This window comes from Sminthopsis crassicaudata, chromosome 3 (assembly GCF_048593235.1).
Source record: "Sminthopsis crassicaudata isolate SCR6 chromosome 3, ASM4859323v1, whole genome shotgun sequence".
NCBI lineage: Eukaryota > Metazoa > Chordata > Mammalia > Dasyuromorphia > Dasyuridae > Sminthopsis > Sminthopsis crassicaudata.
The window spans coordinates 651,602,308-651,626,888 of NC_133619.1; the positions used below are offsets into that span (position 1 = coordinate 651,602,308).

The 24,581-nt window shown below is 66.9% G+C and overlaps 1 protein-coding gene across 1 annotated transcript; it reads right to left on the bottom strand.

The window, feature by feature from the left end:
- Positions 1-6,394: 6,394 nt before the first annotated feature.
- On the bottom strand, positions 6,395-21,894 carry TRPM4 (transient receptor potential cation channel subfamily M member 4). Its single transcript, XM_074308192.1, has 25 exons — positions 21,745-21,894; positions 21,296-21,363; positions 18,321-18,495; positions 18,036-18,216; positions 17,536-17,699; positions 16,872-17,055; positions 16,734-16,795; positions 16,398-16,598; positions 15,568-15,667; positions 15,162-15,274; positions 14,465-14,845; positions 14,260-14,379; positions 14,058-14,187; positions 13,678-13,823; positions 10,551-10,663; positions 10,329-10,406; positions 9,805-10,245; positions 8,953-9,085; positions 8,687-8,861; positions 8,433-8,610; positions 7,519-7,715; positions 7,141-7,276; positions 6,973-7,045; positions 6,753-6,852; positions 6,395-6,632 (listed from the first exon to the last, which is right to left on the bottom strand). Exons 1-25 carry the CDS (start codon positions 21,766-21,768, stop codon positions 6,628-6,630), a joined length of 3,678 nt encoding a protein of 1,225 aa, XP_074164293.1. The 5' UTR covers positions 21,769-21,894; the 3' UTR covers positions 6,395-6,627.
- Between the last annotated feature and the right edge of the window lie 2,687 nt (positions 21,895-24,581).

Consider the following 24,581-nt stretch of genomic DNA (forward strand, 5'->3'; position numbering starts at 1 on the left):
ACACAACATTAAATAGTAATGGTGATAGTGGGCAACCTTGATCTTATTGGGAATGGTTCCAGTTTATCCCCATTACATATTTGCTTACTAATGGTTTTAAATAGATGTTACTATTTTAAGGAAGAGTCTCTAGTGTCTTTAATAGGAGTGGATGTTGGATTTTATCAAATGCTTTTTCTGCATCTATGGAGATGATTATATGGTTTTTGTTAATTTGGTTATTGATAGAGTCGGTTTATGCTAATAGTTTTCCTAATTTGAACCAGTTCTGCATTCCTGGTATAAATCCAACTTGTTCATAGTGTAATATCCTGGGGATGATTTTCTGTATCTCTTTGCTAATATTTTATTTAAGATTTTAGCATCAATATTTATTAGGGAGATTGGTCTATAATTTTCTTTCTCTGTTTTCATCCTTACTTGGTTTAGGTATTAATACCATGTCTGTGTCATAAAAGGAATTTGGTAAGAGTTCTTCATTCCCTATTTTTCCAAGTAGTTTATATAGCATTGGGGCTAATTGTTCTTTAAATGTGTGGTAGTATTCTCATGGAAATCTATCTAATCCTGGGGATTTTTGGAGGGGAGCAGATTAATAACGCGTTCTATTTTTTTTTTTTTTTTCTAAAATGCCTACCTGCCTTAAAAGCTCCAGTAGAGCTTTTAAATTCAGTGTGGCCAAAGCGGACCACCTTCTCCTTCCCTCCAAACCCACTGGGGCTCCCCAGCTGTCCTTTGACTGTGGGGGTACCAGTGCTCGGCTGATCATCCCATCCAAGGGCCCAGTTTCACCTCCACAACATCTTTCAGCACCTCAGGAAAAAGTTTTGCAAAAAGGCTCTCTTTTCTCCTCTGAAAAAACAAGAGTTCCTTGAACCTTTTCTTTTTCTTAAAATATACTATTATATTTTCTCCCATTGACACAGTTCCTAAACATTTTTTAAAAGTTTTGTGTTCCCAATTCTATCCTTCCCTCCCGCTTTCGCCTTTTTGTGAATCCCCTGAGAAAGCCCAGTGCTCAGGAAGCGTTTATTGGTGACTGAAGGGCTGCCCCCGTGCTGGCTCAGGCCCCCATCCCCTCAGACCTGGGAGGCTGGAGCCTTCAGTGGGCTGGAGGTCTCTCAGAGTCAGGGCTCTGTGCGTGCAAAGATCCCAACTAGGACTGACTGGCAAAGGCAGGATGAACAGAAAGGCCCTTTATCTCGATGGGGCAGTCCCTCTGCCACAAAGTGGCCCATTTCACAGAAGTCAGAAGCGCAGCGTAAGTTGAGGGTTACAGAAACCCTATTCGCCTCCAAGATCCTGTGAATCCTTTTAAAACCATTGGCCAACCCGACCTTTACTCCAGATTTGTCTCTGGGGTGTGGGTGGCCTTTGGGGAGCCGGGTCTCGGTTAAGCAATAAATGCTTAAGAAGAAGGGTCTGCCCTGCTTCAAAGGTAAGAAATCAGTATTCCGGGCGGGGTTAAAGGTCCCTGAATCGCCGAGCCTGGGACTGAGGGCTATCAGTCTGTTTCAGGCTTTTCTCAGTCAGCCTGCACCGGGCTGGGACTTCTGGGGGCCATCAAACAATGGCTCAGGTTTCCTAAGCAGATGAGTCAAGGTCGGGGCTTCTCTTACATGCGGTTTTCTCCCAGAGCCTCAGGATGGAGCAGGCCCTTGGCTGAGTCTTGGGCTACTCTAGACTCCATATTGGAGAAGTCCTCAGTTTCCCCTTTCACTCAGGAGTCCCCTCACGCCCAGGTCTGACCCCCCCCATCCCCACCCCCACCCCCCTGCAATAACCTCCTGCATCCAATGGTGTTCGAAGCTCTCAACGTGCCCCACTCCCCCCCCCCCCCTCTTCTTGGACTGGAAAAGTGTGGGAAGGATGGAAACACTTCCCCTGCCCCCCCATTTGGGGCACTTTCCCCGGCATCCCCCAAGCCTGGAATCTCCCCCTTGGCTTTTGTGGTTCCCTTCCCTTTCCCACAAATAGCCAGAAAGCGGCCCTGACCCCTGCTAATTCGGGACTTCACCTCGGTTAATTATTTCCTGTCTCTGTGTGTTTAGCTTGCAAGTTCCCAGCAAGCTGTCACCCATGAGCCCCAGGAGGGGAGGGAAGGGCTTTCTCCTTTCTTCTCTGGCCAGGCACACAGAAGGTGCTTAATGCATGCAGATTGCCTCCGACCTGCACAAACTCACTGATTTTATTCTGATCACAGTCTGAGTGGGGGCTGCCTCTCACTTTCCCCCTTGGCGATCCCAAAGCCAGGGAACAGCTGTGGGCTTCCTGGGGAGGGATGGCAAGGGTGTCCCCAGGGCCTCCCTATCCCGCCTGGGGCCCCAGAGGCGGCAGGCTCCCAGCCGGGTCCCAGCTTCTGGGCTGATGGCCAGAGCTGCGAACGAACGAATGTGGGTCCTTCTGGGGCCTCGGTACCGCCCGTCCGGCTGCCACTCCCAGCTCCTGCTGGCCTCCGCTCCTGACTTTCTGGGGCTCAAGAGCATTTCCCGGTGTTTTCCGGCCATGCCTCACTCTGTGAGCCCATGTAGTTTTTCTTGGCAGAGGTACTTCCTCAGCTCATTTTACAGATGGGGAAACTGAGGCAAACAGGGTCACACAGCCAGCAAATGTCTGAGGCGAGATTTGAACTCAGGATCGTGGCTATCTCTAAGGACATTCGCTGAAGACAGAAAGAAGAAATCCAGAAGCCACAGGAAGGTGGAGCGTGCGGGGGCCAAGAAAGGCCGAGGCATGGCTCCCCAGGGAGGGGACCAGTCTCTGCCTCCAGCTCCAGGGAGTGGAAGGAGTGAGTCAGGCCGGAGCGGCGGCTGACTAATCCTTCTGGACCCAGCCCAGGCTTCCTCTTCAGCAAGTCCCGGTCCTGGGCGGTTCCGGCCCACGTGGGCTTCTGCACTGGCCGGAAACCGGCTCATGTGTGAATCATTTACCTAGTGTGCCCAGGAAGGGTGGAGGCCAGTCCGAGGCAAATGCTTCCCTTAGGGAGAGGCCCTGGAAAGAATTCATTCCCAGGCTGTCCTCCCTCCCTCCCAGACTGTGCTCCACCTGCTTCCCAAACTGTGCTCCACCTGCCTCCTTCCCAGACTGTCCTCTCCTCCCAAACAGACTGTCCTCCACCTGCCTCCAGGATTGTCCTCCACCTGCCTCCAAGACTGCTCCACCTGCCTCCTTCCCAGGCTGTCCTCCCTCCCTCCCAGACTGTCCTCCACCTGCCTCCAAGATTGTCCTCCACCTGCCTCTAAGACTGTGCTCCACCTGCCTCCCAAACTGTGCTCCACCTGCCTCCTTCCCAGACTGTCCTCCCCTCCCAAACAGACTGTCCTCCACCTGCCTCCAAGACTGTGCTCCACCTGCCCCCCAGACTGTCTACCACCTGCCTCCAGGATTGTCCTCCACCTGCCTCCCAGACTGTCCTCCACCTGCCTCCAAGACTGTGCTCCACCTGCTTCCCAAACTGTGCTCCACCTGCCTCCTTCCCAGACTATCCTCCCCTCCCAAGCAGACTGTCCTCCACCTGCCCCCCAGACTGTCTACCACCTGCCTCCAGGATTGTCCTCCACCTGCCTCCCAGACTGTCCTCCACCTCCCTCCCAGACTGTGCTCCACCTGCTTCCCAAACTGTGCTCCACCTGCCTCCTTCCCAGACTATCCTCCCCTCCCAAGCAGACTGTCCTCCACCTGCCTCCAGGATTGTCCTCCACCTGCCTCCAAGACTGCTCCACCTGCCTCCTTCCCAGGCTGTCCTCCCTCCCTCACTGTCCTCCACCTGCCTCCAAGATTGTCCCCCACCTGCCTCCAAACTGTGCTCCACCTGCCTCCCAAACTGTGCTCCACCTGCCTCCTTCCCAGACTGTCCTCCCCTCCCAACCAGCCTGTCCTCCACCTGCCTCCAGGATTGTCCTCCACCTGCCTCCAAGACTGCTCCACCTGCCTCCTTCCCAGGCTGTCCTCCCTCCCTCACTGTCCTCCACCTGCCTCCAAGATTGTCCCCCACCTGCCTCCAAAACTGTGCTCCACCTGCCTCCCAAACTGTGCTCCACTTGCCTCCTTCCCAGACTGTCCTCCCCTCCCAACCAGACTGTCCTCCACCTGCCCTCCAGGATTGTCCTCCACCTGCCTCCAGGATTGTCCTCCACCTGCCTCCCAGACTGTCCTCCACCTGCCTCCAAGACTGTGCTCCACCTGCCTCCCAGACTGTCCTCCACCTGCCTCCAAGACTGTGCTCCACCTGCTTCCCAAACTGTGCTCCACCTGCCTCCTTCCCAGACTGTCCTCCCCTCCCAAACAGACTGTCCTCCACCTGCCTCCAAGACTGTGCTCCACCTGCCTCCTTCCCAGACTGTCCTCCCCTCCCAAACAGACTGTGCTCCACCTGCCTCTGACCCAGAAAAGCCATAGAACAAGATCCGCTTCTTGGCAATGACAGACCCGAAGCTAAGTGAGCAGAACCGCCAGGGTGTTGCCAGGGCGACAAGTACTGGACTGCCCCAGTCTGAGGAAGGGGGGGGATCTGAGCCCAGGATTTTTCTAGGGGATGTGAAAAGCAGCGCGTTAGAAATGCGAGCGCTGGGATGAGGCGCGGTCCTGGGTTTCGGACGCTCCCCGTGCAGTCCCCACGAGGCCGGCTGCGGGGTCTGAGGGGAGGCTCAGTCTCTCCACCTGCTAAATGGGCCATTAGCTCTTCCGTTAGCGGCCCGAGGCCTGGGCGTGCTCCTCCTGCAGCTTTAACCCCTGGGGGCCGTTTCCTGCAGGTCACTAGGCAGTTTTGTCACTCGAGGGCCGGCTCAGGGCCGGACCCTTTGGCTGGGCCTTGGGGCCGTTGGGAGTGAGCGGCCGGCCAGAGAGCTCGGGCCACAGGGGAGAGCCGCAGGGCCGGACGCGCTCCCTCCCCAGAGGACCAGGGTCTCGGCTCTGAACGCCCCAGGCCGGCACCCTTCGGCCGCTCCCCGGCCCTCGCCAGGGGGGCTCGCTTGTGTTGTCCGGCTGAGCGGCCCGAGAGCCCACGGAGCCCGGCCCCTGGCGGGGCAAGGCCAGAGATTCAGACACTCCCAAAGTGAGGCTTCGCCCCGGCCCGATCCCGGGTCCACAAACTCCCCTCGGCGCCCGCTTCTCGCGGGGATCTCCGCCGGCCGGGAAGGCTTCCCAGAAAGGCCTTTCTGCCCGTGGGGCGGCCTCCGGGAGCAGCACCCACCTGGAAAACTCCACCCGCCCCCCGGAGACCGGGGCCTAAACCTTCGGGGTCTGGGCGGCCCCTGGGCGCCATCTTGGGCTCTCCCGGCTCCGCGGTCCACGGATGCCGTGGGATTTGGCTCAGAAGCAGCGTCCGTCGCCGCCGGGTTCCCGCGGCTTTGCCCCCCGTGTGCCGTGGAAGGGCCCAGGGCTCTTGGTGCAGCACAGAGACTGTCTTTTGCACACAGTAGGTACTTAATAAATGCTTGCTGACTGACGATGAGGAGCCGCCCTGACACTGCTTGCTCCTTCCCAGGAATCCCCGCAGATAGCCTGGGCAGAGACTGGACTCCCCCCCGGGAGAAGGGACCCTTTTCTCCAAGCTGGCTCGGAAAGGCTCCTGAGGAAGTGGGGGGCTCCGGGAGGCACCCCGACTTTCTGGTGGTCTGGGGGCTTGGCAGCAGAGGATGCTGTGACCAGGTTTACTTGGGGTAAGGGAACCCCCTGGCTCACCACGGACGTCCTGAGCCCAAAGCAAAGGGGACACGGAGCCCTAACTTTGTCCCCCTGTGGCCCCAAAGGGGCGGGTTTGCCAGGGGAGTGGGGAGTACCGATGGGGGGAAGCCCAAACACGGGGGCTCGTGACCCCGTGCTCCAGGTGAGCCGGAGCGGTGACCGAGGACCCGTAAGTACCAGGCGGGGGCGCCGACGCTCTGGGCCCTGACCGGAAGCCCCCGCAGCGCCTGCGGTGCCAGTTTGAGGCTCCTTGGGAAGGTCACAGAGCAGAACCAAGGCAGACCTTGGGGGGTCAGGGAGGGCGCCAGACCTACGGGGAGCAGCTCCTGTGCCCCAGATTAGGAGCTCTCCCACCTTCCCCGCCACCTCCCTCCACTTCGGCCCCAAGACCGGAGGAAGTCGTGGCCCCGGAAAGGGGTCGCCAGGGCCCAAGGAGCCGTCCCGCCCCGGCTCAGCCGCCTGCTTGGGGGGGGCGAAGCTCTCCTTGGACCCTGGCTGGTCACTAACGTACCGCTGTCCGCGGTCAGTCCCCTCTCCGGGTCACCACTCGCCGGCCAAGGCCAAGCGCAGAACCTCGGGCACCGGCTTCTCGGGGCTCGGCTGCTGGAAGCCCCCCCCGCGCCCACCGCGCACTCCACCAGGTGCTTACACCTCCGCCGTCGTCCACGGCCATCGGCCCGCCCCCTCCCAAGAAGGAGGCGCCCCCGGCTCTTACAAACGGCTCTTTATTTCCGGCCTTCAGACACCGTGGACAGAAAGTCCCTGAGAGGTCCCGGGGTCCGGGGCTTTCTGGACCCATCTTGTTCCCGCCCCGTTGGGTAGGGTTAGGGGTCACTCTCGCTTGGACCTCCGGGGAGGAGGGAGGCACCTGGTGGTGGTCCTGGAGACCAGGAGTGGAGGGGCCGGGGGTCCCTGAGTCCTCTGGGTCCGTCCCCGAGGGGCTCATTCTGTGGGAGAGATGAAGGCGTCAGTGACCGGGGAGAGAGGGGCGGGAGCACGGAGACCCACAGCGGACACGGGCGGGGAGGAAGGGCTGGGGGCCACACGGCGGGGCGGGGGAGGCTGACCTTTGACCGAGGTGAGGGGGGGCGGCTCCGCTGGTGAGATCAGCTGGGAGTTTCTCAGCGCCTCCACCACCCAGGTGAGGAGCTGGTTGCATCGACGGACCTGGAAGGGGGGCTGGGTCAGAAGACCCCGGACGCACCCAAGCCCTCCCCAGCGGCCCCTCCCCAACTGCGCCCGGACCCCCTCTGCCCTGGGTCCACCCCTTCACCCTTCACCTCTCACCTCCAGCTCCATGGCCGCCAGACGATGCTGGTAAGCCTGAATCTGACTCAAATGCTTCAGGGCTGTGTCTACCCTGCGTTTGGGAGGGGAGGGGGAGAAAGCAGGGTCCCCTCAGAGAAGTTGGGGCAGAGGCCTCCCCCTCCCCCTCCCCCCAGGACCCTCCCTCACTTCTGGGACGTCCTCTTCAGCCGCTCCGTGTCGCTCTCCCTCTTGTCCCGGGCTTGGCCCAGGAGGAAGTTCTCCTTCTGCACCGACTCCCAGGTCTGCAGCTCGCGCTCCTCGGCCTGGTTGGACAGGTACAGCCCTGGGCGGGGAGGGGGAGCGAGCGGCCTGAGCGGGGCCCCTGCCCCCCTGCAGACCCCCCCACAGGAGCCCCCCCGCTGAGCCCCTGCCCCCCTGCAGACCCCCCCACAGGAGCCCCCCTGCTGGGCCCCTGCCCCCCTGCAGACCCCCCCACAGGAGCCCCCTCGCCGGGCCCCTGCCCCCCCCGGGCCCCCCACTGGGCCCCTGCCCCCCCCTCGGCCCCCCCCCGGCCCCCCAGCTTACTGGAGGCCTCGTCCGAGGCGGGGCGCTGCCGCCGGGGCCGGCGCTGGCGATTCACTTGGCTCAGCAGGAGGAGGACGTGGGAGACGGCGATGAGGGGCGGGGGCAGCGCCGGGCGGTTGTGGAACTCGCGGATCAGGCCGTAGCGCTGGAACTTCCAGTACTGGTCGCTGTTTCCCTGCACCTTCCCAAAGGTGTGGCTGGGGGACCAACAGGCAGGGGCTCAGAGAGAGAAGTCCCCGGGAGGGGCCGTGATCGGAGCTCGCGGGGGGCGCGGGGTCAGAGGTTATTCTGAGCGAGCGGTCGGCACAGCGACAGAGAAGCCCCGGTCAGGGCAGGGGTCCGCAGGCCGCGGACGTTTTCGTTTTGGGCAGAACCCGCCAGAAAGCAGGGTCTCGGGCTTGGGGGTCTGCGTGAGGGTCCGCGGGCCCGCGAAGGCGGCAGCGCGGGGAGGGCCGGGGGCTGGGCGGGGGCCCAGTGGGGGGGGCTCCAGGGGGGGGGCTGGGCGTGGGCGCACTCACGCCGGAGCGGGGGAGCCCCGTGAGGGCGCCAGGAGCACTGACAGCCCCAAAGGCCTGCGCACAGGGACTCGGGCCCTCGGAGGGGCTCGCTGCGGCGGGGCTGCCATGAGGGAGGCAGTATGGCGGAGCGGGGAAACTGAGGCACGAGCCACGTAGGGAGACCTGCCCCCGTGCGCTGGTGCAGAGTCAGGAGGCCCAGAAGGAGACAGACGGGGGGGGGGTCACCGGACAAAGGGCCACAGGATGGCGGGGCCGCGGGGGCAGCGAAGGAGCGTGGGGAGCACCAGCCCCGAGCTGGGGGGCCCTGCCGAGGAAAGAGCTCTGGGGGGGCCGAGCTCTGGGGGGATGGGCGGGATTTCAGAAGGGGCACGCCCGGGGTGAAGGGTCAGGGGTCACCTGAACATGGCGATGAGAAGGTTGAGCAGGAGCACGTTGGCCACCAGCAGGAAGACGACCAGCAGCAGCAGCACCAGCCAGTTGGCGTAGACGGAGACGCAGGAGCCGGACGGGCTCCCGGGGGGCTGGGCCCACGATCCCAGCTCCTGCGAGCAGTTCTCCTGCTGCATCAGGGTCACTGCGGGCACAGGGTCCGTCAGGCCGGGCCGGGGGGGGCGGGGGCCGGGGGGGGGGGGAGCACGAGGGCCGCTCACCGTCCATGTCCTCCTGGGGCACCTGGCCGAAGATCTGCAGGTAGGGCCGGTAAAAGACGCGCCTCAGGATGGCGAAGAGGTCTCGGTCCTGCGGCCGGAGCAGCCCCTCGGTGGCCACGCCGTAGGCCACGAGCCACACGCCCAGGAAGAAGAGGAAGAAGAAGACGTCCTTCATCTGCAGGACGGGGCGGGGCCGGGAGTGAGGGAGGGTCCGAGAGCCAGCCCCTGCCCCTGTGTCCCCCCCCCTTGCCCAGCCCCCTCCTCACCATCTTGTTCACGATCACAATCTTGGGTCCGAGCTGCTTATTGACCGTGAAGATGTGCAGGAGGCGGAGCGTGAAGACCATGAAGTCCAGGCAGAGCACGGCCCGGCCCAGCTGGTACAGCCCCGGGATCAGCCTGCGCGGGAGGGAGGGAAGCTGCCACCGAGAAGCCCCTGCGCCCGGTCCTGGGGCGAGGGGCTCCCGACCGTGGGAGGATGGGGCGAGGGGACAGCCCCTAAGGGGGGGGCAGTGAGGGGGGGGGCCCCAAGGGACGGGGGCAGTGAGGGGGGGAGGGCCCCAAGGGAGGGGGGCAGCGAGGGGGGCAGGCCCTAAGGGGGGGGGCAGGGCCCCAAGGGATGGGGGGGCAGTGAGGGGGGGAGGGCCCCAAGGGAGGGGGGGCAGCGAGGGGGGCAGGGCCCCAAGGGAGGGGGGGCAGCGAGGGGGGCAGGGCCCCAAGGGAGGGGGGGCAGCGAGGGGGGCAGGGCCCCAAGGGAGGGGGGGCAGCGAGGGGGGCAGGGCCCTTAGGGAGGGGGGCAGTGAGGGGGGCAGGGCCCTAAGGGAGGGGGGGGGCAGCGAGGGGGGCAGGGCCCTTAGGGAGGGGGGCAGCGAGGGGGGCAGGGCCCTAAGGGAGGGGGGGGCAGCGAGGGGGGCAGGGCCCTTAGGGAGGGGGGCAGCGAGGGGGGCAGGGCCCTTAGGGAGGGGTGCTGGGGGCCTGGGCTGGGAACACGCAGCGCCCAGGGCAGCATGGGAGGGGCCCAGGATGCCCCCGAATGGCGGGCCTGGCTCGGGGGGGGCGAGGCCGCCCTTGGGGTGCAGACCCCTCCGAGGCCCCGGGTGACCGGGGGGCGCACGCACCGGCAGCCGATGCCCAGCAGGAAGAGGCTGAGCGCCACCAGGTCGCACTGGTTCCAGGTGTCGGCCAGGTAGAGGCGCAGCCGCCGGTGCAGAGGCATCTTCCCGGGCTCCAGCACGGGGCCCCCGCTGAGGTTGCCCCAGCCCCCCGACAGCCCCTGCCGCAGCTCCTCGCACAGCAGCGTGAAGACCCAGGCGTAGAGCAGGAACTCGGTGGCGCTGGGCGCCGCGGGCCGGATCTCCAGCAGCAGGACCCGGGCGAAGAGCAGAAGGAACAGCAGGTAGCTGACCACGTTGCCCAGGAAGACCGTCACCGGCGCCGTCCAGAACTGGGACCAGCGCCGCAGGCAGCGCGCCCACCGCTGCCGGTCCCGCAGGCAGCTCCAGGCGGCCCCGGGCTGCCCCGGCGTGACCGTCCCCGGCTTCTCCGAGATGTCCCCCAGCCTGCGGGGGGGGCGAGGTGGCAGTCACCCGGGAGCCCGGCCCCCCACCCGCGGGCCCCCCGGAAGCCCCCAGCCCAGGCTCACCCCGAGGGGCTGTCCACGGCGCCGTCATCCACATTCGGCCCCCACTGTTCTCTCTTCAGCGGCTTCTCCTCCAGGGGTCTGCAGGCGTTTGGTTCGGGGAAGGACAGAGGAAAGCAATCAGGGGAAACTGAGGCCCGGAGACGTCCCGCGAGGGTCGGGGGTGACTGGAAAGCAGAGACCCAGGGACGGCGCGGGGGCCCGGCCCGGCATGGGGAAGCTCACCTGAAGGTGATGAGGTTGGTGTAGATGAACAGGGGGCAGAAGAAGGTGAGAAGCAGCGCCCAGACGGGGGTGTTGCTGTCCATCTCTCCCCACCACTTCTCGGTCAGCAGGGTCTGGGGGCAGGGCACGGGGGTTAGGGCCCTGGGGGAGCCACGGCCCCCAGGGAGGGGGGCACTCCCCGTGGCACTTCCAACAGAAAATGGGGCAGTCCTGCGCCCGCTGCTACGGCTCCAATCCATCCTCCCCTGCCTCCACCTCCCTCGCTCAGCTCTCAAAGGCATTTCCGGGGCTCTCCGGGCCTCCAGAAGGCCGGCCCCCCATGGCCTCCCGGCCCCCCATGGCCTCCCGGCCCCCCCATGGCCTCCCGGCCCCCCCATGGCCTCCCGGCCCCCCCATGGCCTCCCGGCCCCCCATGGCCTCCCGGCCCCCCCATGGCCTCCCGGCCCCCCCATGGCCTCCCGGCCCCCCATGGCCTCCCGGCCCCCCCATGGCCTCCAGGCCCCCCATGGCCTCCCGGCCTCCCATGGCCTCCCGGCCCCCCCATGGCCTCCCGGCCCCCCCATGGCCTCCCGGCCCCCCCATGGCCTCCCGGCCCCCCCATGGCCTCCCGGCCCCCCCATGGCCTCCCGGCCCCCCATGGCCTCCCGGCCCCCCATGGCCTCCCGGCCCCCCCATGGCCTCCCGGCCCCCCCATGGCCTCCCGGCCCCCCATGGCCTCCCGGCCCCCCCATGGCCTCCCGGCCCCCCATGGCCTCCAGGCCCCCCATGGCCTCCCGGCCCCCCCATGGCCTCCCGGCCCCCCATGGCCTCCCGGCCCCCACACCCTGGGTCATTCCGCAAGACTGGCTCCGGCTGTCAAACCGGCAACCGGGGCTTCCTGTGGTGCCCGCCGCCTCGGCCCGACAGAGAGACTCGGGGCCTCCAGGGGGAGGCCCCCGTGGCCGCAGGACCCAGGCCGCCTTCCCCGCGGGCTGGGGGATCTCCTGCCCTCTGTCATAATCGCACCCGGCGGGGAAAGGGGAGGATTCCGCTCCAGAGGACGGCCTTCCATCACGTCTTATTAAACTCGGGCCCTCGCCGCCCCCGGCCAGCGACGTGGCCTCTGATTCAGTGCAAGATTGTCCTCCCGGAGCTAGAGTTCCCACCTGTCCCCCCCAAATCCGTCTCTGCTGACCCGCCCCAAAGCGCTTCCTCCCAGGCCCCTCGCTCGTCTTCTCTACAGACCTGACGAGTAGGCCCGCCTTTCCTGTCCCCGACAGCCCCGACCCTGGGGGTCCCACGAAGGCCTTCCAGCCTGGCGTGGAATCACTCCCACGCCACCCGGTCCCCCCAGATTCTCTTAGCAAACTCGCCTGGCTCTTCGGCGCTCCTGATCTACCAGTTAGCAATGAAAAAAGGAGATGCTGTCTGTGGACTGAAGGTCACCCCCACCTGCCTCAGTTTCCCCAAGCGTAAAATGGGAATAACAGAAGCACCTCCCCCTCCCAGGTGGCCAGGGAATAAAATTAGCCAGCTGGAAAGCACTCTGCAGATCTCGGCGCCCCTCTAAGTGCCAGGCACTGCCCACTGACCTGGGCCCTTTCACTAAGCACCTTTAAAGCCATCCTCCCTCTGACTCGGACCCAAGTCCTGAGCAGTGTCTTCTGGGCTCCCTTTGGCCGCCAAGTGCTAATGCCCCTTGGGAGTCCTCTTGGAAACTGGCCCGGGGGCCCCCGCTGCTCCTCTCCTTACGGGGGGCCGGCCATTGGGAGCTCCACAGAGGGGCCGAGGAGGCTTCCCCTGATCCTCAGCTCTCCTGCTCCATGCTATTCTGTGGGGCTTTCTTTTCCTGTCTCTCTCTGCTCGTTTCTTTCTCCTCTGTTTCTTTCTCTTTTTCTGTCTCCTCCCTCCTTCCCCTTTTCCATCTCCTCTCTCTGCCTCCCTCGCTTCCCTCGTCTCTTGTCCGTCTCTGTCCTCCCCTCATCTGTTTCTCTGTTGTTTTTTTTGTGTCTATCTCTTCTCTCTCTTTCTATGTCTCTTTCCTATTTCTTTTTGTCTCTCCCTCCCCCTCTGTCCTTTCCTTTCTGTCTTTTGTCTCTCCCCCCTCCCTCCTTCCCTGTCTCGTCTCTCTCTGTCCCTCCCCCCTCTTTCTTTCATCCCTCTCTTCCACCTCCCAGGACCTCAGTTCCCAACTCAGGACTCCTTCCTACCTCTCTGGAACTTTGTTTCACCCAGACGTTCTTCCGGGTTTCCAGAGCCCCTCGCCTCCCCTGTCTCAGGAGGACGAGCAGCCACGCTTTGCGCCCAGACAGACCGCCGCCCTCCCATCCCTCAGATTCTCTGTGCTCTGTACGGGCTGAGAGGGAGATCTCCATCCTTGTCCATTCTTGGACGGTCGTTTCTGTGGCGAGCGGCTAAGGCTGCACTTAGCACACAGCAGGCACTTAATAAATGCCTCCTGACTGAGCGGAGGACTGCGACAGCTGACACGGGGCCTTGCATGCCAGAGTCCCCCCCTGCTCCGGAGCTCTTCCCCATGTGAACCTGACCCTTCATTTCCTCCTCTTCCAAACCGAATTTTTCTTCAGGTCCTCCGTGTTGTGGTATCCGGTTGGGTCCAATTCTGCCCAGCCCTTCACGCCCCGGCAGCCAGGCGGCCACCTCCCTCTCCGGTGAGGACCCCGGGGACCCCAAGGCAGCTGGCTAACCCCAGCCTCGGCAGACTCAGCGAGTCCTCCTGCTTCCTGCATTATCCCCTGCAGCGCCCCCCGCTGCCCACGTCCTTCATGGCTCCTCAAATTTCCGGTCCCAGACTGTAGCCTCTGTAGGTCCAGCTAAAGGCCAGCTGGGAAGTGGCCGGAGGGGCTGCCCGTGCCCTCCCGAGGGCTCCAACTTGCCGTGCTCCCCTTCCCAGCATGGCGCCTCAGGCCACCCTGGACTCGGGACCCAGGAGGACACCTTCTCTGCCTCTGGGAACCCCGTGGTCCCCGGCTTTCCCTTTAGCTCGCCCCCAGGGCCTGATGCCCCCTGCAGTGTTGGCCGTTTCTCCCCGTCCCTGGTACAGATATGTAAGACAGAAACGGCCGAGGAAGGGGGGGCTTCCTGGCTCTGTGCCCGGCGGGTGCAGGTTCCCTGCGGTGCCATGTACCTGCACCCCATCCTGGGCGAAGAAGGCCCTCGCATCCCCTTGCGTTGCCAGCTGGAGGCAGGTGGCCCCTCCCCAGATCGGGGTCCGGCGCAGGAGCAGGCGGGTGGTCCGGGACTCGCTGTTTTGGAGACACTCTGAAAACAGACCTACACAAAGAAAAACGGAGGTTGGGGGTCTTCCCTCTGCACCCAGGGGTCCCCCAATCCCTGGCCCGGGAACCATCAGAAAGGGCCTTGGAAGCCCTCTCGGTCTGAGGGCAGAGGGGCAAGGGGCCCGCCTGGGGGAACCTCTCCAGCCCCGGAGCTCCCGGAGCGGGGAATGCCGCCCTGAGCGCCATCCTGGCTCCACTCCGCTCCCGGACCCCCGAGACCCGGGCATACCCATGGCGAGACCCTCAAATTTGGCCGCCAGCTCCTTTCTCTTGGCAGTCTCGTCGGCCTCGGCCTCCAGGCGGGCCAGGACGCGAAGCAGGAGGCAGGAACCCAGGGCAGAGGCCAGAGAATCACTCCCCTAGAGGGGACAGAAGGATCAGAGGCCCCAGAACCCCACCCCGGACCCCGGGGCCCAAGGCCTAGACCTCACCATCTCCCAGAAGTACACGGCCATCTGAGCCCGATTCAGAAACAGGGCCCAGAGCAGCAGGTCAATCCAGGGGGCCTGCCTGAGGGTGGCGTCCGACGTGGCGTCGGTCAGGAGGCACATCTGGGGAGAAGAAGATGGCTCAGAGGGGCCAGGTGCCCCGCGGGGACCCTCCCCCCAGGGCCCATGTCCGAAGGGCCACCCTTACGTTTTCCCGACGGCTCCCGCTCAGGGCCAGCTCCAGGCTGTCCCCTGTGGTGTCCGCCTGGTACCGGGGCGCGCAGGTGGACCCGAGCAGGTCGTGAAGAAGCCGCCCCACGTCCTGCAGGTACACGTCTCGCAGCGGGGAGGTCGGGGGCACGCCCGGGGCGGCGGGCTCCTTGCGGCCTCCGTCGGCCGCGGGGCCGCGGGCTATCCGGTCCAGCAGGTGTCGCAGCAGCGAGCCCAAAGGGGCCGTGGAGTAGAGCTGGCCCAGCCGAGCCGGGGACAGGAAGGAGCCGAGGCTCAGGCCCCGGGAGATGAGCAGGCGCACGAACTCCGGCTGGTCGTTCACCAGAGCATCCTGGAGGGAGGCCTCCAGGTGGGAGGACTGCAAGGGGGGCACAGGCCGTCAGCTAAGGGGCGTGGGCTGGGGGAGGGGGGATAGAGGAAGGGGACAGAGCAGGTGGGAGAAAGATGGTGGAGGGAGGGGGGAACAGGCTAGGGACACGTCCAAGGACAGACAGACGGAAGGAGGGGGACAGGGAGCACACAGAAGGACGGGCAGAGGACAGACACATAAAGGGAAGAGCAGACCGGGCATCCGGAGATGGACGGGGCGCACAAGGCCCAGAGACCGGAGCGCGCCCATCAGGCCCCGCACAGACAGCCCCCCGCCCAGTCCCGTCCCACCACTCCCCCCCCACCTTCCACTTGATGTCCCCTCGAAAGATCTCGCTCTGCGCAATGTCCACGCGGTTCCAGGTCACGGCCAGGCGTAACTCGTCCATGTACGCGGACGCTTCTGAGCTGCCACAGGCTGCCAGGGGTGAGAAGGGGGGGAGGGGAGGATCAGTCCGGCCGCAGGACCCCGGCCCCAGCAGCAGGTGGGCCTGAGGAGGAAGCGATGTCGGGCCCTCTCCCGCCTCCGGCGCAGAAGGCGAGGACGGGGCCGTGGGCCGGGGCCCCAAACCAGGGGTTCTCTCAACAGCGAGAGCTCAGAGAGAGGGAGGGCACAGAGGGGGCACCTCGGGCTGAGATGCAGGAGGGGCAAAGCGCGCAGGGGGCGCTGCGGCCAAGGAGGCCGGGACGGGAGGGGGAGGAGCGCCTCACCCTTCACCAGGGCTCTCAGCACCACGGTCTCGAACTCCTCGGGCCCGTCCTCGGACGAGTAGACGGTCAGCATCTCCCGGCGCGTCATGATCCTCTCCACCTGCGCTAGACCCAAGGGGAGGCGCCTGAGCAAGGCCTTCGTTCCCGCGCCTCTGCTGGGCTCGGGCCCACCCCGGGGCCCCCTGGGGGGCGGGCTCCCCGCGCCTTCTAGGAGTCGGGCTGGGTTTTATTCCTACAACTGATCGGAGCCGTTGGGCGCCTTCGGGGGCTGAGAACCGAACGGCGGAACATTCAGGACAGAGATGCTGTTCCAAGTGGTGCAACAGACACAGAGCTCAGTAGTATAGGTTCCCAGCCTGTCCTCCCTGAGCCCCTCAGCCTGTCCTCCCTGAGTCTTTCAGCCCTTCTCCCTGAGCTCCTCAGCCCTCCTCCCTGAGCCCCTCAGCCTGTCCTCCCTGAGCCCCTCAGCCCTCCTCCCTGAGCCTTTCAGCCCTCCTCCCTGCACCCCTCAGCCCTCCTCCCTGAGCCCCTCAGCCCTCCTCCCTGAGTCCCTCAGCCCTCCTCCCTGCGCCCCTCAGCCCTCCTCCCTGAGCCCCTCAGCCCTCCTCTCTGCACCCCTCAGCCCTCCTCCCTGAGCCCCTCAGCCCTCCTCCCTGCGCCCCTCAGCCCTCCTCCCTGCGCCCCTCAGCCCTCCTCCCTGAGCCCCTCAGCCTGTCCTCCCTGAGCCCCTCAGCCCTCCTCCCTGAGCCCCTCAGCCCTCCTCCCTGAGCCCCTCAGCCCTCCTCCCTGCACCCCTCAGCCCTCCTCCCTGCGCCCCTCAGCCCTCCTACCTGCGCCCCTAGGGCCTCAAGATCGCCCTTGGGAAAGAAGCGCCGGATGCGGTCAGTGATTCCCGCGCTCTGGGTCATGAAGGACGAGGAGTCCCGAACCGCCGCGGCTTCCCCCAGGATCTCGGCCAGACAGTCGGCGGCGCCCCCGGACCCGGCCACCAGCAGGCAAGGCAGCTGAGCTCGGGTGGCGTCTTCCACGCGCTGCGGGTCGAGGGTCCTTAGCTCCCGCCCTCCCGGTCAGACCCTCGGCCGCAGCCCGGCCCCACCCGAGCCCGTGGGGCCCCTTTGCCCAGCTCTGCCCCCGACTGGCAGCCCTTCCCGGGAGCGCCCCCATACCTGTAGCATGCTCTCGTTTCCGTCAATGAGGAGCAGCAGGACGGGGATGTCGATGCCGGTGCCTGAGGGGACACGGGGAGAGCTCCGGACCACTGCGGCCCCCAGGGCCCCCCTCCCGAGGCGGCGCTCAGGGCTCACCTCGAATCCCAGTCTTCTGCCGGGAGATGTAGGACTCCAGCTTGGCCCGGAAGCGCGTCTCGCCCCCGAAGATGCCGTAGGTCCCGTCGTCCACCAGGAAGAAGGCCGAGTAGTTATAGTCCAGCGGGCACTGGGTGACGTCCTTCAGGCCCTTCTGCCAGTAGTAGCGGGCCGGGAACACACCCTGGGCGGGGATGCCGGGTCAGAGCCCCGCCCCTGCGACAGCCCCTCCCCCAGGACCGAGGGCCCCCCCCCCAGGACCCAGGGCTCTCCCCCCTGCAGAGCGGCCCCTCCCCCAGGACCCAGGGCCCCCCCAGGTGCAGAGCGGCCCCTCCCCCAGGACCCAGGGCCCCCCCAGGCGCAGAGCGGCCCCTCCCCCAGGACCCAGGGCTCTCCCCCCTGCAGAGCGGCCCCTCCCCCAGGACCCAGGGCTCTCCCCCCTGCAGAGCGGCCCCTCCCCCAGGACCCAGGGCCCCCCCAGGTGCAGAGTGGCCCCTCCCCCAGGACCCAGGGCCCCCCCAGGCGCAGAGCGGCCCCTCCCCCAGGACCCAGGGCCCACCCTAGGCGCAGAGCGGCCCCTCTCCCAGGACCCAGAGCGGCCCCTCCCCCAGGACCCTCCCCCAGCAACTCCTCCCCTCAGGAACCCCCTCGGGCGGGGCCTCACCTTGGGGTTGATGAGCATCTCCCGGTGCCGCACTACCCCCCAGGGGGCCACGCCCATGGCCACCACCTTGGTGGAGCCGGAGCCCGCCATGTTGTGGTCCTGCACCGCCACCCCCACGTGCCGGCTGATGCCCGTGTGCAGCCCCCCGGTCATGATCCAGGCCCCTGGCGGGAAGAGGGCGGGCTGGGGCTCAGGGCCGGGCCGCGGGCACACGGAGACAGAGACAGACACACACAGAGACACACAGAGACACGCACTCACACCCCCCAGGACGCTCTGAGGCATTCAAAGGGATCTGGGGGCGTCCCCTCCAACTCCCGCCCGGAGGCAAGGCCAGAGCCCGGGGCGCACTCAGGGCCGCTCTCGGTGGGGGGGGGAGGGAAGAGAGGCCAGAGCCCGGGGCGCACTGCTCTCTCTCGGTGGGGGGGAGGGAAGAGAGGCCAGAGCTCGCCGGCGCAGGAGCGGGAGGAGGGGCTCTGGGGGGGGTGGGGGCGGCTCACCGGTGCTGAGCGCGGCCCTCACCAGGCCTTGGCGCAGCAGGTCCCTGAGCCAGGGCTGCAGCTTGGAGCCCGCGGAGCCGCCCAGCACGGACACCACCAGGTTGGGGGCCGGGAAGCCCCAGGTGCGGGTGACCAGGGAGTAGGCCGCCGCTGGGTCTGTCCGGTCCGACAGCCGAATGAACTGCTCGGGGAGACAGAGGCGGCGGGCGCTCACCCCTGCCCCCCCCCCAGCTGGGCCAGCGGCCCCCTCCCCCCCGCCCCCTCCCACACGCAGGGCAGCGGCACCTTGCTGAAGCTCTGGCCGGTCCCGTGGAAGTCCAGGTCTCCATAGGCATCGGTGGGCTGCTCCGTGGTGTGGGCGTCGCTGTTCCACACGGTGACCACGGCGGCTCCGAAGGCGTCTTCCACGGCCACGGCGGAGTGGTACTTCCGATTCCGGCCACACTGGCACCGGCCGCTGCTGCGTGGGGAACAGGAAGGGGGGGGGACCGGACTTGGAGCCTGGGGCCCCTCGGACTTGGAGCCTGGGGCCCCTCGGACTTGGAGCCTGGGGCCCCTCGGACTTGGAGACTGGGGCCCCTCGGACTTGGAGCCTGGGGACCCTCGGAGTTAGAGACTCGGGGCCCCTCAGACTTGGAGACTGGGGACCCTCGGACTTGGAGCCTGGGGACCCTCGGACTTGGAGACTGGGGCCCCTCGGACTTGGAGCCTGGGGACCCTCGGACTTGGAGCCTGGGGCCCCTCGGACTTGGAGCCTGGGGCCCCTCGGACTTGGAGCCTGGGGCCCCTCGGACTTGGAGCCTGGGGCCCCTCGGACTTGGAGACTGGGGCCCCTCGTACTTGGAGACTGGGGCCCCTCGGACTTGGAGACTGGGGCCCCTCGGACTTGGAGCCTGGGGACCCTCGGAGTTAGAGACTCGGGGCCCCTCAGACTTGGAGACTGGGGACCCTCGGACTTGGAGCCTGGGGACCCTCGGACTTGGAGACTGGGGCCCCTCGGACTTGGAGACTGGGGCCCCTCGGACTTGGAGCCTGGGGACCCTCGGAGTTAGAGACTCGGGGCCCCTCAGACTTGGAGACTGGGGACCCTCGGACTTGGAGCCTGGGGACCCTCGGACTTGGAGACTGGGGCCCCTCGGACTTGGAGACTGGGGCCCCTCGGACTTGGAGACTGGGGCCCCTCGGACTTGGAGCCTGGGGACCCTCGGAGTTAGAGACTCGGGGCCCCTCAGACTTGGAGACTGGGGACCCTCGGACTTGGAGCCTGGGGACCCTCGGACTTGGAGACTGGGGCCCCTCGGACTTGGAGACTGGGGCCCCTCGGACTTGGAGCCTGGGGACCCTCGGAGTTAGAGACTGGGGACCCTCGGAGTTAGAGACTCGGGGCCCCTCAGACTTGGAGACTGGGGACCCTCGGACTTGGAGCCTGGGGACCCTCGGACTTGGAGACTGGGGCCCCTCGGACTTGGAGACTGGGGCCCCTCGGACTTGGAGCCTGGGGACCCTCGGAGTTAGAGACTGGGGACCCTCGGAGTTAGAGACTCGGGGCCCCTCAGACTTGGAGACTGGGGACCCTCGGACTTGGAGCCTGGGGACCCTCGGAGTTAGAGACTGGGGACCCTCGGACTTGGAGACTGGGGACCCTCGGACTTGGAGCCTGGGGACCCTCGGAGTTAGAGACTGGGGACCCTCGGACTTGGAGACTGGGGACCCTCGGACTTGGAGCCTGGGGACCCTCGGAGTTAGAGACTGGGGACCCTCGGACTTGGAGACTGGGGCCCCTCGGACTTGGAGCCTGGGGACCCTCGGACTTGGAGCCTGGGGACCCTCGGACTTGGAGCCTGGGGACCCTCGGAGTTAGAGACTCGGGGCCCCTCAGACTTGGAGACTGGGGCCCCTCGGACTTGGAGACTGGGGCCCCTCGGACTTGGAGACTGGGGCCCCTCGGACTTGGAGCCTGGGGACCCTCGGAGTTAGAGACTCGGGGCCCCTCAGACTTGGAGACTGGGGACCCTCGGACTTGGAGCCTGGGGACCCTCGGACTTGGAGACTGGGGCCCCTCGGACTTGGAGCCTGGGGACCCTCGGACTTGGAGCCTGGGGCCCCTCGGACTTGGAGCCTGGGGCCCCTCGGACTTGGAGCCTGGGGCCCCTCGGACTTGGAGCCTGGGGCCCCTCGGACTTGGAGACTGGGGCCCCTCGTACTTGGAGACTGGGGCCCCTCGGACTTGGAGACTGGGGCCCCTCGGACTTGGAGCCTGGGGACCCTCGGAGTTAGAGACTCGGGGCCCCTCAGACTTGGAGACTGGGGACCCTCGGACTTGGAGCCTGGGGACCCTCGGACTTGGAGACTGGGGCCCCTCGGACTTGGAGACTGGGGCCCCTCGGACTTGGAGCCTGGGGACCCTCGGAGTTAGAGACTCGGGGCCCCTCAGACTTGGAGACTGGGGACCCTCGGACTTGGAGCCTGGGGACCCTCGGACTTGGAGACTGGGGCCCCTCGGACTTGGAGACTGGGGCCCCTCGGACTTGGAGACTGGGGCCCCTCGGACTTGGAGCCTGGGGACCCTCGGAGTTAGAGACTCGGGGCCCCTCAGACTTGGAGACTGGGGACCCTCGGACTTGGAGCCTGGGGACCCTCGGACTTGGAGACTGGGGCCCCTCGGACTTGGAGACTGGGGCCCCTCGGACTTGGAGCCTGGGGACCCTCGGAGTTAGAGACTGGGGACCCTCGGAGTTAGAGACTCGGGGCCCCTCAGACTTGGAGACTGGGGACCCTCGGACTTGGAGCCTGGGGACCCTCGGAGTTAGAGACTGGGGACCCTCGGACTTGGAGACTGGGGACCCTCGGACTTGGAGCCTGGGGACCCTCGGAGTTAGAGACTGGGGACCCTCGGACTTGGAGACTGGGGACCCTCGGACTTGGAGCCTGGGGACCCTCGGAGTTAGAGACTGGGGACCCTCGGACTTGGAGACTGGGGCCCCTCGGACTTGGAGCCTGGGGACCCTCGGACTTGGAGCCTGGGGACCCTCGGACTTGGAGCCTGGGGACCCTCGGAGTTAGAGACTCGGGGCCCCTCAGACTTGGAGACTGGGGCCCCTCGGACTTGGAGACTGGGGACCCTCATATTGGAAACGCGGGTCCAGAGGCAGCTGCAGGGGCAGCAGCCCCTCAAGCACGGGGCGCCCACAATCCCGGGGCCCGGCGCTCCCTGCCCGGAGAGCCACAGGTGGGGGCTCGGGATTCCGGGCCAGCCTTACCCGGGGCTGCTGAGATCCGCCACGAAGGTTGTACAGATCTTCTTCTTGAAGATTCGTGGGATCCACCTCTGGGGACGGGGTGCGGACACCGGCTGAGCCCCGGACGCTCGGGCAACCTGCTCCCCGGAGACCCCTGGCTTCCTGGGGAGCCCCTCCCCCAACCTCCATCAGCCGGCAAGGGACTCAGACCATTCCGCGGGACTGGGGGCCCCGCCCCTCCCCCTCCCAGCTGCCGGCACCCGCGCCCGCCCCGTCCCCCCACCCCCACCCCGGCATCCGCGCCCTCGGGGCCCCGGGGGTCCCGCGCCCGCCCCGTCCCCCCGGAACCCCGGCATCCGCGCCGCCAGATCCAGCCCCTTCCACGAGGACGCGGCGCTGTGGGCCCCTCGCTCCTGCAGAGAGCCAGGCTTAGCGGGCGCCCCGGGCTCCGGCAGGGACCCGACCCGTACCTGCGCCTTCCCGGGCCCCGCCATGTCTCCTGGCCGTCTCCGCGCCGGCCTCGGGCCTCACCCTCCGCCGCCCTGCCCCGCCGGCCCAGAACCGGCTCCGTCACATCCAGCCCTCGCCAGCCTGCCTCCTCCGGACCTCCCCCGGGGGCGGGGACGGGGCGCGGCGTGGAGAACTCTGCCCCCAGGAGGAAGAGCTGCACATTGTGCCTGACGGATCGCGGGAGCGCTGCACGATGGGAGGGGGGGGCGCTGCGGGAGGTGGCCCGGGGAGGGAGGGGGCGCTGAGGGAGGTGGCCCGGGGAGGGAGGGAGGGAGGACGGCAGGAGGTGGCCCGGGGAGAGAGGGGGGCGCTGCGGGAGGTGACCCGGGGAGGGAGGGAGGGAGGACGGCAGGAGGTGGCCCGGGGAGAGAGGGGGCGCTGCGGGAGGTGACCCGGGGAGGGAGGGAGGGAGGACGGCTGGAGGTGGCCCGGGGAGGGAGGGGGCGCTGCGGGAGGTGACCCGGGGAGGGAGGGAAGGAGGACGGCTGGAGGTGGCCCGGGGAGGGAGGGGGCGCTGCGGGAGGTGGCCCGAGGAGAGAGGGGGCGCGGCACGAGGTGGCACCGGGAGGGAGGGAGGGGGCGCGGCGTGGAGAACTCTGCCCCCAGGAGGAAGAGCTGCACATCGTGCCTGACGGAGCGCGGGAGCGCTGCACGATGGGAGGGGGGGCGCTGCGGGAGGTGGCCCGGGGAGGGAGGGGGCGCTGCGGGAGGTGGCCCGGGGAGGGAGGGGGCGCGGCACGAGGTGGCACCGGGAGGGAGGGAGGGGGCGCGGCGTGGAGAACTCTGCCCCCAGGAGGAAGAGCTGCACATCGTGCCTGACGGAGCGCGGGAGCGCTGCACGATGGGAGGGGGGGCGCTGCGGGAGGTGGCCCGGGGAGGGAGGGGGCGCTGAGGGAGGTGGCCCGGGGAGGGAGGGAGGGAGGACGGCAGGAGGTGGCCCGGGGAGAGAGGGGGCGCTGCGGGAGGTGACCCGGGGAGGGAGGGAGGGAGGACGGCTGGAGGTGGCCCGGGGAGGGAGGGAGGGAGCGGCACGAGGTGGCCCCGGGAGGGAGGGAGGGGGGCGCGGCGTGGAGAACTCTGCCCCCAGGAGGAAGAGCTGCACATCGTGCCGGGAAGGAGCGCGGGAGCGCTGCACGATGGGAGGGGGGGGGCGCTGCCGGAGGTGGCCTGGGGAGGGAGGGAGGGAGGACGGCAGGAGGTGGCCCGAAGAGAGAGGGGGCGCTGCGGGAGGTGGCTCCGGGGAGGGAGGGGGCGCTGCCGGAGGTGGCCTGGGGGAGGGAGGGAGGGAGGACGGCAGGAGGTGGCCCGAGGAGAGAGGGGGCGCTGCGGGAGGTGGCTCCGGGGAGGGAGGGGGCGCTGCCGGAGGTGGCCTGGGGAGGGAGGGAGGGAGGACGGTACGAGGTGGCCCCGGGAGGGAGGGAGGGAGCACGGCCCGAGGTGGCCCCGGGAGGGAGGGGGCGCTGCGGGAGGTGGCCTGGGGAGGGAGGGAGGGAGGACGGCAGGAGGTGGCCCCGGGAGGGAGGGAGCGAGGACGGCAGGAGGTGGCCCCGGGAGGGGCCCACGTCTGTGTCCCCGGGAGAGAGGCTGAAATGCCCCAACAAACCACCGGACCCGAGAAATCCGGAAATGGGTAGTTTGGCCCCGGGAGAGAGAGAGACCTCGGAGACTCACAGCTGGCTCTGAGGGGGGCGGGGGGGGGGGGGAGGGAGAAGGGCAGGGAGGCACAGGGAGCGGAGGCTGAGGCCGAAGCGGGCGCGGAGATGCGGAGCAGCGGAGGGAGACAGGGAGGCGGCAGAAAGAAGGCCGCAGCACTCCCAAAGGCTTGTCTCCTTCTGGGCCTCAGTTTCCCCTCTGCTGCAGGGAGAACGTTGGGCTCCGGGATGACCACGCCCCGGACTGGCTCTGGGGCATTCAGCCGGAGCCAGTTACCGGAGGAACAGCCTCCCGAAGTGCCCGGCGGGTGCGGCACCTGCCCCGGCTCCACAGCGGGCTCCTCCCGTGAGGCCTTTCCCCAAGCCATTTGATGGGACCCCAGTATAAAGGCACCAGAAATTCGGCTAAAAAGCAAACGCTTGCTGGTCCCAAAGCAGAGAATGCCTTTTCACAGTTGGACCCCCACCACTTGCACTGTTCATTCCGCCCGCTGGCGTCCCATGAGACCCGGCCTCCATTTTGACTTGGAGAATTAAATCCCGGAAGAGCCGCGGCCTCTCACTGTTACCCACTTGGTCCCCCCCACGTTCAGCTCCCCGAGCCCTGGGCCGAGCCAGGGTTCTAGAGGCTCTTTGCCTGGGAGGCAAAGGCTGGAGAAGGACCAGGCCCGGGCGGCAGGGCGGGAAATGCCCGGCTGGGGTCTCCCGGCCCACGCCCCAGTCCTGGGTACGGACACACAGTTGTCTCAGAAAGTACAGAAGGAGACGCAGAGGCCGCGGGAGGGAACAGCTGAGGCTGTAACCGGAGCCGCTCACCTGCCCCGGCCTTGCTCTGCGGGTATTTTTAACCCATGCCCACTGAGGGCTCCTGGCTGGAGCGGACAGGGGCCAGGGTGTCTCGGCCTCATCTCCACCCCCAGCTTGGGCCCCGGCCTGGGCGTGACCCGGGCCACCAGCCTGGGCGGGATGTCCCCCTTGTGCCAGAGTCGCCCCCTGCCTGACCCCCAGGGGGGCCGGGCCTGAGGCCCAGGCAGGGAATAGGCGAGGAGGGGAGGGGAGGGCAGGCGGCCCGAGGCCAGGCCCAGAATAGACGCGGCGTCCGAGGTAAAATTAGCCCAATGAGAGGGTGGGGGCTGAGACTAGCC

What these genes read in the sequence shown, in the direction of transcription:
- TRPM4 (XM_074308192.1), bottom strand. Translation starts at nt 21,768, where the DNA reads ATGGCGGGGCCCGGGAAGGCGCAG. An exon ending in CGGGGCCCGGGAAGGCGCAG is followed by an intron (nt 21,364 to 21,744) that starts GTACGGGTCGGG and finishes CCCCGTCCCCAG; the next exon opens with AGGTGGATCCCACGAATCTT. An exon ending in ACCAACCTCATCACCTTCAG is followed by an intron (nt 10,407 to 10,550) that starts GTGAGCTTCCCC and finishes AAACGCCTGCAG; the next exon opens with ACCCCTGGAGGAGAAGCCGC.